General features: G+C 32.5%; 1 protein-coding gene across 3 annotated transcripts in view; it reads right to left on the bottom strand.

Moving 5' to 3' along the window:
- Positions 1 to 3959: 3959 nt before the first annotated feature.
- Positions 3960 to 19473, bottom strand: part of LOC129945912 (neural/ectodermal development factor IMP-L2) — a 76279-nt gene continuing 60765 nt past the window's right edge. Inside the window, exons 1-4 of one of the 3 annotated variants that reach the window (XM_056055881.1) lie at positions 8951 to 9960; positions 4870 to 5511; positions 4677 to 4799; positions 3960 to 4612 (exon numbers count right to left, since the gene is read on the bottom strand). In XM_056055881.1, the coding sequence (XP_055911856.1) occupies positions 4604 to 4612; positions 4677 to 4799; positions 4870 to 5511; positions 8951 to 8959 (783 nt within the window). In that variant the 5' untranslated portion in view covers positions 8960 to 9960 and the 3' untranslated portion in view covers positions 3960 to 4603. Of the gene's footprint in view, positions 4613 to 4676; positions 4800 to 4869; positions 5512 to 6818; positions 6973 to 8950; positions 9961 to 19473 lie in introns of those variants that run through there. The other 2 variants (XM_056055883.1, XM_056055882.1) reach the window with 2 other exon arrangements.

The raw sequence follows: 19473 nt of genomic DNA, 5'->3' as shown, positions 1-19473 counted from the left end.
AATCGTGAATGAGTGTCTTATAGATGGTGATTTTACATGCTCGAGAGAGGACTTTACTTCCCAATTGCCTTCTAAGTCCAAAGAAGCAGCGATTTGCAAGAGTTATTCTTCGTTCGATTTCAGCGCTGGTGTCGTTGTCTGCATTAATAGCGGTGCCTAGGTAGACAAAGTCCTTAACTACCTCAAAGTTATAGCTGTCATTGATGACGTTTTGTCCAAGACGTCGTCGTTCAGTGTCCTTTTTGATGACAGCATATACTTGGTCTTGCCCTCATTGACCACTAAACCCATCTTCTTCGCTTCCGTCGCAATGCTCAAAAACGCTCCACTGACATCACGGTTTGATCTTAAAATTATGTCAATATCATCTGCGTATCATGGCAATTGGATAGACCTTTGGAAGATTGTGCCTCTAGTGTTGACGGTTGAGTTTTGCACAATTCTTTCCAGAACGATATTGAAGAAGTCGCATGACAGTGCATCGCCTTGTCTAAAACCTTTTTTGACATCAAATGAATCGGTAAGATCTTTTCCAACCTTGATAGAGCAGCGTGCATTCTTCATCGTCATTCTGCACAAACGGATAAGCTTGACAGGGATGCCAAAACTGGACATTGTTCGGTAGAGCTCTTCCCTATAGATGCTGTCAAACGCGGCTTTAAAATCGATAAAGAGATGGTGGGTATCGATTTGAAGCTCCTGGGTTTTTTCTAAGATCTGCCGTAGTGTGAATATTTGGTTGATAGTGGACTTTCCTGGTCTGAAGCCACACTGATAAGAACCAATCAGGTCGTTGGCGAATGGCTTCAGACGTTCACATAATACGGCAGAAAGGATCTTATACGCAATATTAAGGAGACTGATGCCTCTGTAGTTGGCGCAGTTTAGAGGGTCTTCTTTCTATGCTGAGATTCCACTCATCGGGCATGCTTTCTTCCGACCATATTTTGCAGATGAGTTGGTGCATGCTCCGTACCAAGTTATCGCTGTTGAAACTCAAGACTTTGTTTAGTTTCTAATAAAAAAAACTGAAAGTTAAAAACCGAAGAAGTTACCGAACTAATGAAAAAGTATCCTTTACTTAATTATTAGCCAAAAACAACTTTTTTATAATTTCTTTGATTTTTGTATAGGTTCTTTTGCTGGTTTCACTTTCAATATTATATTCACCTAATTATTTTAGCAATAAAATTTTAAATTTAATAATTCAAATAAAAATCAGCTGAGATATAAATTTGTTGACTCAGAAACGAGTAATACTGAACGTTATTTATGGTCCATAAAAAAGTAAATAAATTCGTGAAATATATTATTGAAGATTTGGACTTCATAAAACCTTGACATTATATTTATTAAAAAAGAAAGAAGAACGTATAATTTCAAACAGCAGAGGTACAATAAGGTTAAGTAAAAAAACAATTTATGAACATTTTGTTGTAAATCAAGCAAAGTTAGTTAACTAATTTAACAAGTTACACATTTAGGTTAGTGAGCAAACCAGTTTAAAAAGTTGGTGTTTTAAGGGATGTATGAATTGAATAGTAATGAAATTAAGAGAAGCACTTTTTGACTTAAATTGTTTTTAAAAGGATTTGTGATTCTTAAGTAGCCGTTGAGCGCTGTTAGTCAGGAAGCATTCTTATGGTAGATGTTTTTATTGAGAGGATTGCAACTCATGTCTAATTGCCAACCAATTTTTTTTAAATTCAAAGGACGACAATCAAATATATTTTGGGACTAAAGCATTTATACATTGTATCGGAGTTAAGCGTTAAACTAATAGAATTGAAATAAATACTAAATGAAAATATTTACTGAGAAAATGGAACCTTATGGTACAGAAAACGTAAATAAAACACATATAAAATATTTATGTTCATGATATTTATTTGTTATTATAAAGTTTGAAACACTACATCATTTAAATAACCACCACGCGCATTTTTGGAAGACACGATTCCTTTGAGGTAATTTTCGACCACGTTTTAACACATATTGGGCGATATTCACCCATAACTTGACAAATGCTGGCTTTTAAGTGCTCAAGAGTTAAAGGTTGCTGCTCGCGAGCTCTACAAGCAGAAGAGGAGAGAGGAAGGAGCATGGGAAGCGCGCGATCGTGGAGATCTGCAAAATATGGTCGGAAGAAAGCATGCCAGATGAGTGGAATCTCAGCATAGTGTGCCCGATACATAAGAAAGGAGACCCTCTAAGTTGCGCCTGCTACAGAGGCAACTGTCTTTTTAACATTGCATATAAGATTCTTTTTGCCGTATTATGTGAACGTCTGAAGCCATTCGTCAACAACCTGATAGGTTTTTATCAGTGTGGCTTCAAACCAGGAAAGTCCACTATCAACCAAATATTCACACTACGTCAGATCTTGGAAAAAACCCAGGAGCTTCAAATCGATACCCACCATCTCTTTATCAATTTAAAAGCCGTGTAAGACAGCATCTATAGGGAAGAACTCTACAGAGCAATGTCTACTTTTGGCATCTTCGCCAGCACTCTTCTCTTTCAAGGTCGAAAAAGATCCATTTGATGTCAAAAAAAAAGTTTTAGACAAAGCGATGCGCTGTCAAGCGACTCCTTCAATATCGTTCTGGAAAGAATTGTGTAAAACTTCAACACTAGAGGAACAAAGTCCATCCAATTGCTCGGATACGCAGATGATATTAACATAATTGAAAGAACAAAGCGTGAAGTCAGTGGCGCGTTTTTGATCATTGCGACAGAAGCGAAGAAGATGGGTTAAGTGGTGAATGAATGCAAGACCAAGAATATGCTGTCATCAAAAAAGGACATTGAAAAACGACGTCTTGGACAAAACGTTTAAAACACAGACAACGAAACCAGCGCTGAAATCAAACGAACTCCAAATTATGTGTCAAGCGTGATCAAATCGCATAATCTTGGTGGCCAGTTGATATCACCACGACAAGAAATTACGTGTCGCTTGCAATAAAGCCGTATTCGATGGAGTTGTGTGGCATGTGGCATCGTCTTGTAGAAACCACATATTCTATAAGTCGTATTGTTTATTAGCAGTCAAAATACCCACTGAACAGTTGTTCTGACGGTAACAGTTGTTTCTTCGTCGTTTTCGAAGAAGTAAGGTCCAATCACACCTCCGGACCAAAGAGTGCACCAAACAGTGACCTTCTATTTGTTTTGTTTTATTTGTTTATTAACATTGAGTCCTTAAGTATATCTCAAATGTTGCAAATATCACTTACCCACTTCTTTCAAAAATCAAACCGCTTCAATTATTTTATGCCACTTTATTAAAGCATAATATTATCATTAACATTTTGATCTTATGGACATCATACTATTCAATATTTTTTCTCACAATCTTTGAAGTGACGAGAAAAGTGTCACAATTTTTTTTGTTAAGAAAAAACTCGGGGAAGCCCTAACCAACCCTTAAATTATTCGCTCCACATCAAATTTAAAAATGAACCTGTCCATCAAGAATCAATTTTGTCTGAAGCACTGTAAAATTTTGTAACTAATTTTCGTTTACTTCCAAGAATCTCTAACAATTTTGACCATAAAAGAAAAAAACGGAAAATAATTTTTGTATTTCAATTTTTATTAACACTTATTTTTTATTTTTTTGTTTGTTTTTGTTTTATTTATTTTTTTTTTTATATTTTTTATATTTTCATCCTCACTAAAAATAATCAGTTCATACAAAAATAAAACATCTTTGAAAAAAATTATAGGAAAAGAAAAATTAAAGAACTACTTTTTAACTTAAACTTAATAAAATAAAATAACTTAAGAAACATTTAGACATTATTTGTGTGTTTTGTTTAATTCATATAAACATTTTATAATGAAATTAATCTGGTGCTATTTTGTGTGTTTGTTTTGTTTAATGAAAACATGGAAAGTATATTCGAGAGAGAACAAAAAATTAATGTGTGTAATAAATAAAAAAAAAAATAATATAATTATAAACAATAACAAATGCATTTAATGTAGGTAGGTATGTATTACAACAATATAATGTTTATAATATTTTGTTTTTTCTTTTTCATTTTATAAAACTATTAAGTAGATCTTGGCCGTTGATGCGGTGAATAAATTAACTGATTTGTACGCACATACAGAAATACACAAACAACAATAAAGATAATTTTTGTTTTTTTTTCTTTCATTTTCTTCTTCTTTTTAAAAATCAGAACATAAATGCGCTGAAATAAATTTTTGATTTAGAAACAAAAGAAAAACAAAAATAAATACTATTTTCTAGAGATTCTTCTAGTTAAATTAATTCATAAAAAAATTAATAATCTGACTTAAGACTAAGACACTCACAAAATATGATTGGTTTTTGTTTTTGTTTTTGGTTTATAAATATAAAATAGTAGTAGGTAGGTAGTACAAATGTAGTAGAAGGTAATTGTTGGGATATAGTAGTGCTCTCAAACTAAAAAGTCGCTCTCTTCAAAAAAGTTAGTGTCAGCATAAGTTCCGAAGAATAAAACGCTTTAAGTAGAACTGGCTCTTATATAAAGATGGCTTATTTTTTTGTTTGTTTTGTTTTTCAAATAGATAGCTCTCATTGTTGCTTTGAATTAAATTTTCATTCTTAATCCCTCTGTAAATCAAAGAAAAGAAAATGTTATAGAAATTGTATCGATCGCAAGAGAGAGTAAACTTACAAGTAATGGATAGACGAACGTCTCCGCTACAGCTTTACCCACGGAATTTCGAGCTACACACTTGTATGTTCCCATATCCTCCCATTTGAGGTTAGATATTAATAGTTCTCCAGAATCAAGAATCTTTAATTAAAACAAAAAAAAACTATTAGCATTCAAATCGTTAAGAAATAAAACCGTGTGTTAATTCTACCTTGAATCGGTTACTCTGCTCGGTAATCAGGCCTTCCTTGCCCATCCAGAAGAGCTCAGCATGTGGCCTTGCATAGGCTTTACATGGCAGAACAACATTTGTTCCAATGAAATCGATATGCGTCACATGATTGAAAGTGATGATGGGTTTCCTGGGCCTAGCCAAAGCCTTGTTTCCGAAGTGGATCAATTCCTTGGACTCCGTTGGGGGATACACGGTGGTCGAGCCATAAACAATCTTCGATCCGGATCTGCCAACACAGGTGAAGACTTTCGGTTCGCTCAAAATATGATCGATAACATGCACCGATCGCACATTAACAATCTCACTGGGACTTGATTCAATCAACGTATTCATCTCGAAACTGTCCATTTCAGGCAATGACTCATGCCCGGCAACCCATTGTATCGTTGGAGCCGGTGAACCGCCAATTTCACACACTATCTCAACCGGTGTGCCAAGCTTTTGCATTATTTCCGGTGGTGGCATGCTAACCTTCCTAAAGCCATCCGGTGCCGGATTGCGTGGCCTTGGCCTTTCATCTTCAATCGAATTGTTGTCTAGGTCATCGATTGCTCGGCTTTGGGCATCTAAAGCCCCACAAATTAGCAGCGCTATTATTAACACGGGTTTATTCATTTTCTAAAAATAAAATAAGAAAATCACGAATCGTTAAAATTTTATTACAACATTATTTTTATGGTGCCATAAAATGGCTATTAAATAAAAATTAAATCTATTTCAAATATTATGTAGGTCAACGAACCATGCAAAAGTTATTAAAAAAAAAAGAAGAACACACACTTGATTAATAATATTTTTTACGATGATGTGAACGATAATAATATAATACACACTATCTCTTCTGTTATAAATATTATGGTCAGATTTGTTTGAGTGACATTTAGAGTGACGTCAATTGTCAAGTATAAATTATAGCAATGACAATAATGTTAATCGGAAGAGGAGGCCAACAAAGGAATCGATCGAATAATATAGAAGGAGGCGTGTCTCCTTTTTATTTTACAAACATACTTAAACTTATATGTACATAGTTCATCATGTTGCAATAATCTTTAAATTAAATAAAAATGAACAAATATTGAAAAGACGACAACAGCAAATCTTTTTGAAGAAGCTTATACGAGACAAGATAACGTAAATTCTATGAAGCTATCAAAAGTGTCAAAGATCAATTTGATTGATTCGTTTTTTTTTATTAAATTACGTATTTCAGAAATATTATCTAAGTATTATTTTATAATAACGGTATTATACTGAAATGTGACCCCTAAAATTGGATCAAGTTTGACAGCATCATGGATTTAATGTATTATGGAGATTTAAAGTTGATGCACGTTTTCAACCGTTTGAGAAAACTATTACAATCTGTCATATAGGGGAACGACATTTTTAAAAGCTGTCAAAAACTATTGACTGTTGACGTAGGACACCTGTCAATAGTTCGATGTTTTAAAATTGTGAGTGTCCTATGTCATCTTATCAATCAATATTTAAATAGTCAATGCAAAATTAGACCGCTACGGTAGTTAATCTATTGAAAAACAGTTATTTGTTGAATTTTATTGCGAAGAAAAAGAACTTTCCAAATAAAATTAAGAGCTTGTTCCGCAAGTCTTCTATTTAGTGAATGAAATTCTTATATTAATATCGAAATCACAAGATTTACACGTGCCGATCGTAGAGAATTTATATTCAATTGTTTTTTTTTTAGTTTTTAAAGGCTAACAATATTTAAATTGCTTTTGAAACAAATATTTTCAAAACTTTAAAATCAAAATTCATTTAAAAAACAATGTCTCATATCTAATTTCAAAATTATAACAGCCAATTGACAGAAACATATAACCGCATGCAAACGAGTCACTTGACATTTAATTTCGAATTTCGAACTATTAAAAATACACTTTGACAGAATGTCAATTTACCTCTTTTCGAATGTATAATTTTTTCGACGCACGTGTCACTGTATATATTTTTGTACGAAATAAGTATAGTGTACTAAAAATCTCTTTTAAAAAATTTAACTCTCTCTCTTAAGGTTGTATTAAAATTAAATAGATGTTATTCATTGGCCAACTGATCAATGACTGATCTAAATTAACCCTGCTTATAAAGATATGGTTAACACGGCCCCAGAGCCAAAGAAAAAAACCAAATACAAAATGGCGCTGGAAGAGTATATAATATTGTTAGATAAGAACAAAATGAGAGATAGCTTTACTAGGAACAAGAAAAAGAGAGAGAGGGAGATACTGTGTGTAATAATAAACGTATAAGAAATATAACTTTGACTGTAATTTAACGGATATGATGTCAGAAACATAAGAAAAGTTCTCGGTCATGCAGGATGAACCTGCCAAAAAAATTACGTGACATAATTATGTGAATCCCACATTTGTATAGATGTTCAATTGGATTTTGCTTTAAGTTAAGATACGTCAAGAATGCAAAATTATTTTCTTTTTTCGTTTGTAAATTTAGTGACTCATAATTAAAAAAAAAACCAATTCCAATAAAGTTGGGGATCTTCTTGCTAAAACGGAAGGTACTTTTTTGGAATCCGAAATCTAAAAATGTTATTAACCAAAGCCTAGTTTAAGTCAATTTATGCGTTAAAATTTCTTTTTAATCATTTTAATAGTTTGCCAACTTTAAACAAGCTCTGAAGTCACAAAAAAAAGTATTTTTGGGGTAATATATAATATTACTAAAAAAAGGTTTTGAAAAGTTAGCAACTATTTGAAATTGCAGCATTTTGACAATTTTTACAGTATTTTGTTTGAGGTTCTTAAATTTACATATTCCAACAATTTTCAATCTTTAAATTTTTAATTTTTGTGGTCTCCTTTATAGTTTTCTGCTGACATCGAATTTTTTTTTAGTCTTAAAACAATTGTCTGTATTTGAATGTATTTAAATTGTTTGTACTTTTTTTTAATTAATATTTAATTTCAAACATATAAAATTGAATAAAGTAATTTTTTCGTTACTGAAAACTTTAAAATTCAACCTTTGAAGATTGATTTAATTTCCTCTGTTGAAATTCCGTTCAAAATATTAAAGACCTGCTAAAGCTAGTATGGAGAAAGTTCTGATAATTCATTAACTTCAAATTTAGTCTTAAATTTATTTATAAATTTACTATTTATTAACTTAAAGCACTTTTGGCAATCAGTACAGATCATTGAGCCGTATTAAGTGCCAATAAATTTAAGTACAAATAAAGTTTAACGAAATAAAAATGAAGTATCATTTAATTGCCTTTAAAAATTATAATCAATTAGTAAAGTAAGAAACAGAAACTATGTCAAAAAATTAGTTAATTCGAAACGGACATACATATGTAAAATTTAATAATTTTGAAACGTTTATTAAAATTTCTATTGGAACTTTGTTTGAAACAACTTTTTCTTTCTTATTTTTTTTCTGTTTAGTTTTTTGCAAGAAAAATTGAAGGACGAATGGAATAACCATTCAAGGAATCACAATTCTCAGCAAACGGCAACTCTATACTCGTCTGGTTTTCAATTATTGAGTCATAACTCATAAATTCCGCCGGTATAATTCTTATTTAATATTTAATTAACTTATGTACACTTCTAGTTACCTCTATAAATGTTGCTATAAAACAGATTATGCCATCAAATAATATCAAAAGTACCAAACCCCCACGTTTCTAATACCTACATAAGATTTATATGAGCGACCATCCACGAGCACCTATGTATGAATATTGTAGACAGAAATCAAGCCCACAAAGATACAACAACAACAATAAATAATAAATCTCAACAAATATTACTAAATCATTGCGTCAGATTTTTCTTCTTTTTTCCAGTTCAATGCACATTATATGCCTTCAAGTTCTACATAAGAGTAGGTACCTCAAGCTACACTATCGTCACTTGCATTCTCATCAAATTTATATTTATCAATTCACCTGTGCGAGACTAAAAATGTTTGTATAATAGATCAACTACCTAGGTTACCCTTATTTTACATTTTTAATTAATTTATTTTAAAACAAATTAAAAATTGTTTAAAAAACGAAACTTACCAGTATCATTTTTTTCTTTGCTCTCTGAAGTTTATAAAATCGTCGAATTTTGATTTTGTTTTAGTAAATTTAAAATCACAAGATTTTTTTTCTTTTATTTCAAAATAATAATTTTCTTTCTTTTTAATTTTTTTCTTCCGAAAATGATGATGATTATTTAACGGTGGCGATAAAAAAATCAATCAAAATTTTTTTGTTTTAATTGAATTTTCTTGTTTTCTTCTCTTTTTCTGATTTTTTGATTTTATTCAAATTCAAACTCTTGAATTGGGATTTTGTTGGTTGGTTTGTTTTGTTTAAAAAAAAAACTTTTTTAATAACTGTTATGTTATAAACGAATTACAATTCGCATGTAAATTTGTTGTCCTTGCGTATATATCGTTTCGATTGAAATTTAGGACTAAATCACTTAATATTGACATAGGTCCTTTAAATGCTTCCGTTGTGGAAACAGAAAAACTCTCGCCTCGTATGGGTGGAATTTTGCTTAAATTTTATTAAAAATTTTACGGAAAAATTTTATTTCGTCAAAACTCGAACGGAAAGATCGAAAAAACAAATTGCACATTCGCTGTTTTTGAAACGTTGGTAAATTTTTAGTGTTTTTTTTTAAATACAAATTTTTCAAATGATTTAGATAATTTTTTTAAATTTGACTGCTGAATAGAAGCACTGTTTTCTTTTTTTTAATGACACTCTTTTTTATATAAGTTGAGGGGGAAATGTTCTAATCGATGTTTAAAAACGATCGAAAAAGTTATTTGATTTTTGAAAATTTTCTCACTATATTTTCTTAAATCGATCACGTTTTGAATGGATTATCAAATTTTTAATTGAATACAAGATCGTCACGAGACAGAAGACACACGTTTGCAACTTGGGTTGGAAGCTTGCTATTAAAATAAAATAAGGTGCGAAGCGAAGGAAAATATTTTATAATTCTCTCTTTTTATTTTCTCAAATAAAAAGTTATGTTTAACAGCCAAAAACTGTAACAGAACTGATTGTAAATTCCCACCGGTCGATCAATTTATATGCGCGGTGCCACTGCTGGTTGGATTGTCAATTCGAGCGTGCGTTCGCGTTGTCTCGTTGTATTGTGTGAGTTTGGAGAGGCGGACGCGGACGTGAGGAAAATTGAAGCCAAAGCAATGAGTGCTAGCTGAGCAGAGTAGAGCAGAATCAGAGCAGTGCAGAGCAGAGCAGAGCAAAGGCAAGAGCCAAGAGCCAAGAGCAACAGCATTTAGCAGCTGAAACTGAAAAGAAACAAACCCAGACCAAGCCAGAAGCAACCAAAAATTCCTTGACTTTACAGTCAAACAAATGTATTCGAACACACAACATGCAAACGCAACAAATAGAAAACCAACGATCACTTTTTGTGCCATACTGTGTATAGGTAATACCAACAACAACAAAAATATGAGAGCAGCAAAATGCGCTCATTTACAGACGTTAGCTTAGATTTATCATTTTTTATTAGAGGAACTGATCTACAGCAGCGTTTATGTTCGTCGTTCGGTCGCATCGTCGTCGCATAGCGTCGTTGATCGCATCGTGTCGCAGTCGTGGTCGTCGTCATGCCAGCACCACATCTCCTCGTCCTCAACCTCTCAACCATGCATAAAATGTATCAGTTTCAGAGTATAATTATTTCCCAATCGATCCTCTCTCTCTCTAGATGATCTTAAAATGGGCTAATAATTATTATATGTAGGTACCTCCTTAAGTGATCTTGTCTAATTTGTGATCGTAGGACAAAGATTAAAAACCATACTGACGTTAGACATAAGTTTTCATTCAAATATAAGCGGGAATAACCCCAGCCACGATCACTGATCGCAGCAGCAGGTTATAGAGCTATTTGATTTTGACTTAAATTTGTGTATGAAAACCATATTGAAAAAAAAACTACAAGAAAATTTATACCTCCATTGAGAACCAACCAACTACCGATACCGAAACACTTTAATGAATAAAGTGAAATACTTTAAAATTCCAGAAGTAATGGTAGTGATTGTGCGCCGATCGTGTGTGAGATCTTAAGTGCCTATTAGCGAGCGATCGGCTTTTGGATTAAACCTATTGAGTTTGATACAGTCTTAAATTAAAAAGAAAAAGAATTATACAAAAAAACGCTTTGTTAAGCCGAAACTTTTTTGATAAATCGATCTACGTCGTCGTCGTCGTCATCCACTTGGTTCGTTGGTGGATTTATCGTGAAATAAAATTAATAAAAGTTTAATAATATTCAGATAAGCACAGGTTTAGATAGTAGATAGGTGTATGGATGGATCTAGAAGTTTTAACTAAATTTAGATTTACCATATGTACATACATATATTAAGATCATAGAGCTGGTTTAACAATGAAATTGATTTGTAGTTAGTCATGGCTAAAGGCGTTCAAAATTAAATTTTTGACTTTTGATAGTAGTGGACACATATTAGTTATGATAGAAAGTTTTATTCGATAGAAGTTGTTATATCATTTCAAGTAATCTATTTTGTCTTTCGAGTGATATGTAGATCTTGTAGCAATACATTTTTGAATGAATACAAAAGTATCAATGTATACAATATCTTTAGGGAAACCATGCTCATGATAATGGTTTTAGATCTTTATGTTTGAACCAAAACATTGAATTCATTCTAAGACCTCAATCGTGGAGAATATAAACGGTTTTGAACGCTATTTTGTCCACAGAATTTTGGAGAAAACAATCGATTGAAAAAGGCAGATTTAAATAGTTTAAAAATGTAAGCAGGTCATTTAGTCCGCTTTTAAGTGCAAAAAGGTGCTTCTTTGATAGGAAATACTTTAAATTCTCTTTCGTGATGGCCGATTTAACAATTTTCGGTAATTTCAAGGTAAAATTTAATTTATATTTGATAAATTAACAGACTCAGTTAGTTATTTAGTTTACTCAAGAGGAAAATTTTGTGCCAGATTTCAAGCACACTTTTTAAAAATGATTATGAAAAATGAATAGAAGGGTTTTAAGGCGCCAGTTATAGCTATCATTGGTTTTCATCATTGAAAATAAACATTGGAATATTCTTGACAGGTCGTTTATAGCTATCATTAAAAGTTTCTGTCATTGAAAAAATGTTCCTGATTGAAATCCATCGAACAAATTTTACTGACAGAAATCTGTCATTGGAATTGTGTGAAATTGGAACACAAATCAGTGGAACGATTTGTTTCACTTTTGAACATGAAAGTATCAGCTGTTCAGGAAAATGAATTTCCGTCCGGAAAATAGAAAAATCCATTTTTAAAGAAAATGCGCAATTCAACTTTTTGTCTGGGTCGATTTCAATGATAGCTTTAAGTGGCTTCTAAATTAGTATCGGCATAAACTTTTAAGTTTAAGCTTTTGATACTTGAAAGTCAAATTTATACGTGTAACTATTCTTCATTTGCTGTGAAAAGTTTAAAAAAAGGATCACTTGCACCATTTAAGTAGTATTCACATGAGCGTGACCAACGAACGACAAATACATTACAAAATGTCAATTTGTGTACGTTTGAAGACATTATTTCTACACAAATTCTTAACAAAACGATAACAATTAAGTTTTTTTTTGATTTATGAAGCATACTTTTACTTTTCAATGTCATATATTAATAAATAATAAATTTAAGAAAACAAATTTATTTGTCGCGAACAAAATGTAAGTTTATACGAACTGTCAAACTTTATTCGCGTTCCACATTATCCACACTCGCAATGAATACAATAATCGCGCGTACTTAACCTAAAAAAAATCATTCTTGTTTTGGTTTCGGTGGTGAATGGTGTTTAGTTGTGGCCCCTTGTCAAACCTCATTCGCGACGAATTAAAAACTCTCAAGTGAAAGAAATGTCAAATTCGACGAATATTCGTTCATTCGTTGGTCGTGCTCATGTGAATAGTGCCTTAAGGGCCTTGCACATGAGAGCGAACAACAAATGAACGAATGGAAGAACAACCTTGATTTCACACAATTTAAAAAGTCAATTTGAGACAAAAAACACATTTAAAGTACAAACATATATGAAACCAGTTGATATTTATGTTAGGATAATAAAAATTGCATTTTGATCTCTTAAACAAGACAATTTTGCAAAAACAATTCGGTAGTAACGAATTACATTGTAATTGCTACGAACTCTATTCGTGTTCCACATACCATCCACACTGCAACAAATAAATTATTTGCACTCAACTTAACCTCAAAATTAAACCACTAACCACTCTTGCTTTTTTTGTTGAAAAGGGTAATTATAAATTGTCAATTCGTCGCTGTCTGCGAATAGAAATAAAGCTCATGTGAAGGAAAAGTCAAAATATGCGAACATCCGCAAGATGCTCTAATATTTCCCAAAAAATGCATTACAAGTCTTATGAAAAATAATATATTATCACTAATAAATAGATCAATGTAAGGTTCATAGATGTAACATCCTCCATTAAATATACGCCCATTACTTTCTTATGAAGATGCTTGTTACGTTATAATTAGAACCCAAATAGTCATTGATGTCATAAGATTTAAGGAAATCCTTGAAGAGTGATTCGACATAAAATTCAAGGCCTCATCCATTCCTATTAAAATACAACATTCAAACTTAAAAGTAGTGAACTTATGGAAATTCAAATGAAAGTATTTTTTTTTCACGCTTCTTCAACCTATTCTAAATTATGACTGATCAATCATATCAATACTCAATTTCATATTGTCGAAATTTAAGTACTCTTATATTTTATGTTAAAAGATGTGCGTTGAAAATGGCTGATGTAATAGTTAAACAAAAATTCATCACCATTCAAAGCGGCTCTTTTACATAGTGTTTATCTATACAAACACAAAAATCAACAAACAATAAGGGGTGTTTTCCAACAATAGATTTTGTATCAACTTATACCTAAAATTTAGGGGAAAACTGCCTACATAAACGATTGGCCTACGTGCAAATCATTTCGTAGTGAACATTTCTGATGCAATGTTTAAATAAAAATATCACTGAACTCAAACCATACTATGATATTATGACCCACATATTTATATACGAAAAAAAAACACTCTTATGGTATCGACTCGGTATATTCTGACCTCGAGGTTAAGCAAAAATTATAATAATTTACCTCAACAGGTAGACCAAATAAATAGCTTGATGTTGAAGATATATACAACAGTAAATATATCTATTTGTAGATACATGAATACCTAAACTACGTGCCAGAAGTAAGAAAGTTGAAAATGCCATATGCTATAATATAGAATAGATACTCAAGCGGAAGCATAGATAATTAATTTATTCGACAATTTGTATTGCATGTTTTTTGTCATGTTATTTCATTGAACAATTTATTACTTTTTTATTAAGTGGCGGTATTGTATACTTGAACTTTAATTGACAAAGTGTTTTCTTTATTTCTTTTTGTATTGATTTTGGTTTAAAATAGTTTTTTCAAGATGCTGTATTAATTTTAAATTCATTTTTTAAGTTTTTATGTTTTGTTATTATCACAATTAGTAAACCTTATTATTAAAGTTCAAAATGAGCTTATTCGATTTTACTGCAATACTTGAATTTTCAAAGCTTATAATTAATACAAACTTAATCACAAATATACGAGTACATGTTTCTAAATTATCAGTAAATAAAAACCAACTCTTGTATATAAATAAGTTTATCGAAGTAGAAAGTTTGGCTTTGAATGGCAACTTTTACTTATGACACAATCATCCTTTGACATTTGACAAGCAAACATTACTATATTACTAAATATGGAACAATAAACACATAGAAAATTTTGCAATAACAACAAATCCAATATTGCAGAAAAGTTTTTGAAAGAGATGGCCACAATATGGGCCCAAGATCTTGTTATTTGACACATTTTTGTGAAAGACAAAATAGTTAATGGCATGCATACATTTTTTAGTGAAGGCAAGTCTGTTAGTCCGCTTCTAAGTGCAAAAAGGTAATACTCTAAATTGGAAATATTCTTAATTGCCTTTCGTGGTAGCCAAACTTAAATCGATTATAAGCAAACCTCCTGTGCATGTATACGATGATTTAAAACTACAAGTAGATGCTAGTTCTACAGCACTAGGTGCTGTCCTATAGCAAAAAGAACAACCCATAGCATTTGCATCAAAAGCACTAACTGATTGCCAGACCCGCTATTCACAATTAGAAAAAGAAGATCTCGCAATAAAATTTGGTTGTAAGAAATTTCATGAATATATTTGGGGGAAAAATATTGTCATTGAATCCGACCACAAACCGCTAGACGTAATCTTCAGAAAGCCAATTCATTCTTCACCAGCCACGCTTACAACGAATTCGACTGAGCTTACTTACCTACAATCCAATAGTCGTTTACAAACAAGGCCAACATATGCACCTAGCCGAAAGGTTAAGTAGAGATTGTAGAAACAAAAAAGAAAAAGAGCACGAAGAAAACGACTTACAGATTCAGCTCGTACTCTCGATTTCGGACAAAGAGCTAGATCGTCTGATTAATCTCACCAAAAATGATGAAACTTTCAAACAACTTAACAGTATATAACTGACAGCTGGCTGGAATTTTAGAGAAGAGCTGGCAATATATGACGGAGTCATATTCAAAGCACAAAAAGCACTCATACCAATCAAAATGAGAGATGAAGTCCTCAAGTACATCCATAGTGGACACCAGCCAGGGATGCAATTTTCTGGCCAAACATGAGCACTAACATAGGCTGGCAGTTTCATCAACGTGAAAACAATAAAGTTGAGATTGGACCCACACAGATACCAAATTTTCCGTTTGAGATAACTACAGCTGATTTGTTCTATTTTAATGGTGAAGACTTTATTGTTTTAACAGACAGCTACTAAGGTTAAATAAAATTTCAAATTTTATCAGACGTTACAGCCAAAAATGTAATTCGATTTCTAAAAAACGCGTTTTTTCCTAGCAATGGCATCCCTCGTATATTAGAAACGGACAATGGCCCACAATTTCAGGATTTCAAGACCTTACCAACGGATTGAAAGTTTAAACATAAAACAAGTTCTCCATATCACCCAAGGGCTAACGGACTAGCTGAAAGGGCAGTCCAAACAGCAAACATTAATTTAAAAAAAAATGCATGTATGATAACACCGACCATTACCTGGGTTACCATTACAGTAACCATCACCTGGGCTTACTAAACTTCATGAACCTTCCTAGAGGTAAATTAGGAAGCCCTGCCCAAAAACTCTTTGGCCGAGACATAAGATCACCCTTACCAACAGTCATTTCCTTGCTTGTACCAAAAACAAAAACAGCTCAGCTGACATATCACAAGCCAACTACGCAAACAAGGTAGCCAAGGTAGACAAAGAACTGAATCAAGGGCAAAAGGTTGTAACCAGGATTAGTAAAAAAAAGAATGGAAACCAGCAGTCATCATCGATAAAGTTCGGGTGCTTTCATAAATGCATGGTTGCTTTGTTTACATGCGATCAATTGCCAATCAGACTAACGTCACATAAAATACTTGCGCATGTGTTTTAAGCTGCATTTATGAACACTTTCTTATGATTTGCGTCGTATGTCAAAAGACTGTCAGAATTTGAAGTTAAACTTAATTCAAGTTTTGAAATTTGATAAATAATGAACAACAAAAAGTTGTTTTCAATAATAATAAGTGAATATTGTGAAAATCGGATTAATCGAAATCATGGCATTGATTTTCTCAGAAAAAGGAATCTTAAGAGACATCAATTAATCAGTTTTATTTTATCAAAAAGAAAAAAGGGACAATTTAAACGAAAGATTCCGGGCTTAAAGGAAAACTTTCATCGGTTGACAGTGTTCCATAGCACATTTTTCTTTTTTTTCCCATCGGCAAACTCCTTTTCCATTTGTAGCCTCGTTTCCAACATAAGTTGAATATATTTATGTTCCCACACTTTATCATCCATCCTTTAATAAAATTCAATTTTCAGAACAATCTATTAATTTTTAGCAAACATTTACCTTTATTGAGCCAGAACAAGTTTGTGATGCCGTTTACTGTTTTCAATTGAAATTTGAATTTTCAAGGAAAAGAATTTGACAGTTTCAATAATAAAGGAAAGAAAATCGTGTTTACCATATACCGGTCTCTTTTATAGAAAGAAATTCAGATTGCATGTGAGTTTTTGTAGTTGCACATTTGCGCTGCAAATATTTGCTTTTTGCTTTTATGAACATCTGACATTTATCATTTGCATTTATGAAAACTATGCATTCGTCAGACTTTCGCAACCATGCATTTATGAAAGCACCCTTCATCCCAGATCATACATAATCAGTGACGAGGAAGTAAAGCTATTCAGTCTAAGTTCCTGCAACATAAAGCCTACGGAAGCCGAAATACGTAATCCTCCAACTAATATCGCAGACTTCCAGACGCCAGAAAGTTCATTCCACCATCACCATCTAGAAACGCTGAGTCAACACCACATCCGTCAAAACCCAATAGTGAACCAAAAACCAGTGATCCTGATTTACAGAATCCATCCTCGACTGGGCTACAGTCGTCATCAACCTATACAACTAGGTATGGAAGGACAGTTAAGCCTGGTCAGCGTTTGACCTACAGCCACCAATCATTCGTTATTGAAAGCTTCAAAAGAAAGGGGATGTAATGGGAGCAGAGCCCAAGTAACTATCTTAAATGTCATAATCAAAATCAACTATCCGCCAACGCGTTTTAGGTGGCAACCGAAAACCAGCCTCTTCTCCTTTTAACCTCAAAGAGCATAGCGCTCTTTTTTGTATTAAATGTTTTTGAGGTAATTTGTAATAAAATAATTGAAATCAATCCAAAAATAACGCGTTTGATTTACTTTTAAACCTTTTGTGTAATCGTTAAAGTCCAAATATTGGCATGAGAAAATCAACATCGTCTGACAGTATTCACTTAAAATTATTGCAAGTTGCAGATAAAATTAATTTCAATCTGATTGTATTCTAAAAGCCAAAGAGCATAGCGATGAATCTCTAACAAAATCTAGAAATATCAGTGTCAACTGGAATAAGAGCAGAATATACCCAACTACTCAACCATCCAACATGTCCAGACTCTTGTACATTTATCCATTAATTTATAGTTATATGTATTTCAGATTCAATAAGACACTAGATGTCAATTTAACGTTACGTACATATGATATTATGTGAACTTCTTGTTCCTTTATTTTTGCACTGCACCTCTACATGTCAGTAAAGTTTAATAAGTCGAATTTCTGGTTATGATTTCTCCTTCCCGAAAAGAGCATAAAAAAGATTAAATTGACTTAAATTGACCTTAATTATTGTGAATCGAGAGAGAGAGATAAAAATATATATATATACATTTATATAAAATAAAAATCTTAAAACCAGGTTTTAACTAGTTTTCACAGGCAGGTTCTTATTGCAATTTAAATCACATACGTACATATATCCAGCAGTAGGTTCAACCTGCAACATAAAGTGATTTAAAAAAAAAAGAAAAAGTATTTAGCTCATTCTGACATCATACTTCTTGATTCTGGTAGCATTCAAATTGATAAATTGACTTCAATTTCAACCAAGAACAAGAATCTAAACTTGAATACTCATTCATATAGTGACATCAAGGAACCGTAAGGAACAATTTTTTTTCGTACAAGTTCAATAAAAATGGTCAAGGTCATGTTCCTTGGGCTTCTTACAAGTAGTATTTTATATCATTATCCCTCAGAATTGATGACCAATATTTGTCTTTAGGAAATTGAAAGTTTTAGTTGAACTTATTTTTTGTCATAAATTGTATAAACGATAATTCAGCCTAAACGACTTCGACGAAGTGAAGATAGCTATATCGAAGCTTAAGTCCAACAAAGGTGATGGATTTGACAGCATACCTACCGAATTATTCAAAGCACCAGGAGATGACTTGGTAGAGAGTGTGCACCAACTCATCTGCGTCGGAAGAAAGCAAGAATTGAATCTCAGCATTCATTCATTAAGTATTGCAACAGTCCTTTGAGAACTAGGGCTTTGTGACATACAACTCTTAACCATTTCTGTGTGCGAGTACTGTTATCAGTGATGGAGACGACCTACAGTTTCAGGCCAATTCCGAAAGGCTAATAATTAGAAAATGCACTTTTTATGACAAGAATTACTATTGGAGGATTTGTCAATCGCAAAAGTTCCTCGCAAAAGGCAGTACCGATGAAAAAAACTTTAAATAGCACAAGCAGGTCTTGAACCCAAGACCTATGGCATGACAGTCAAAATGCACGAGTAGTTTGCCCAATACTCCAAGGAGGAGACCCTCTGAATTGTGATAACTACAGAGCTATCAGTATCCTGAACATCGCATATAAGATCTTTTCTGCCGTGTAATATGAACGTCTTAAGCCGTTCATCAACAACCTGATACGTGTCTGGCTTCAGATCAGGAAAGTCCACCATTGACCAAATATTCACATTACGGAAGATCTTGCAAAAAACTCGGGAACTTGAAATCGATACCCAGCT

Source organism: Eupeodes corollae, chromosome 2 (genome assembly GCF_945859685.1).
Source record: "Eupeodes corollae chromosome 2, idEupCoro1.1, whole genome shotgun sequence".
Taxonomy (NCBI): Eukaryota; Metazoa; Arthropoda; class Insecta; order Diptera; family Syrphidae; genus Eupeodes; species Eupeodes corollae.
Note: the sequence above shows the minus strand (reverse complement) of the source record. Positions and strands in the feature narration are given on the sequence as shown.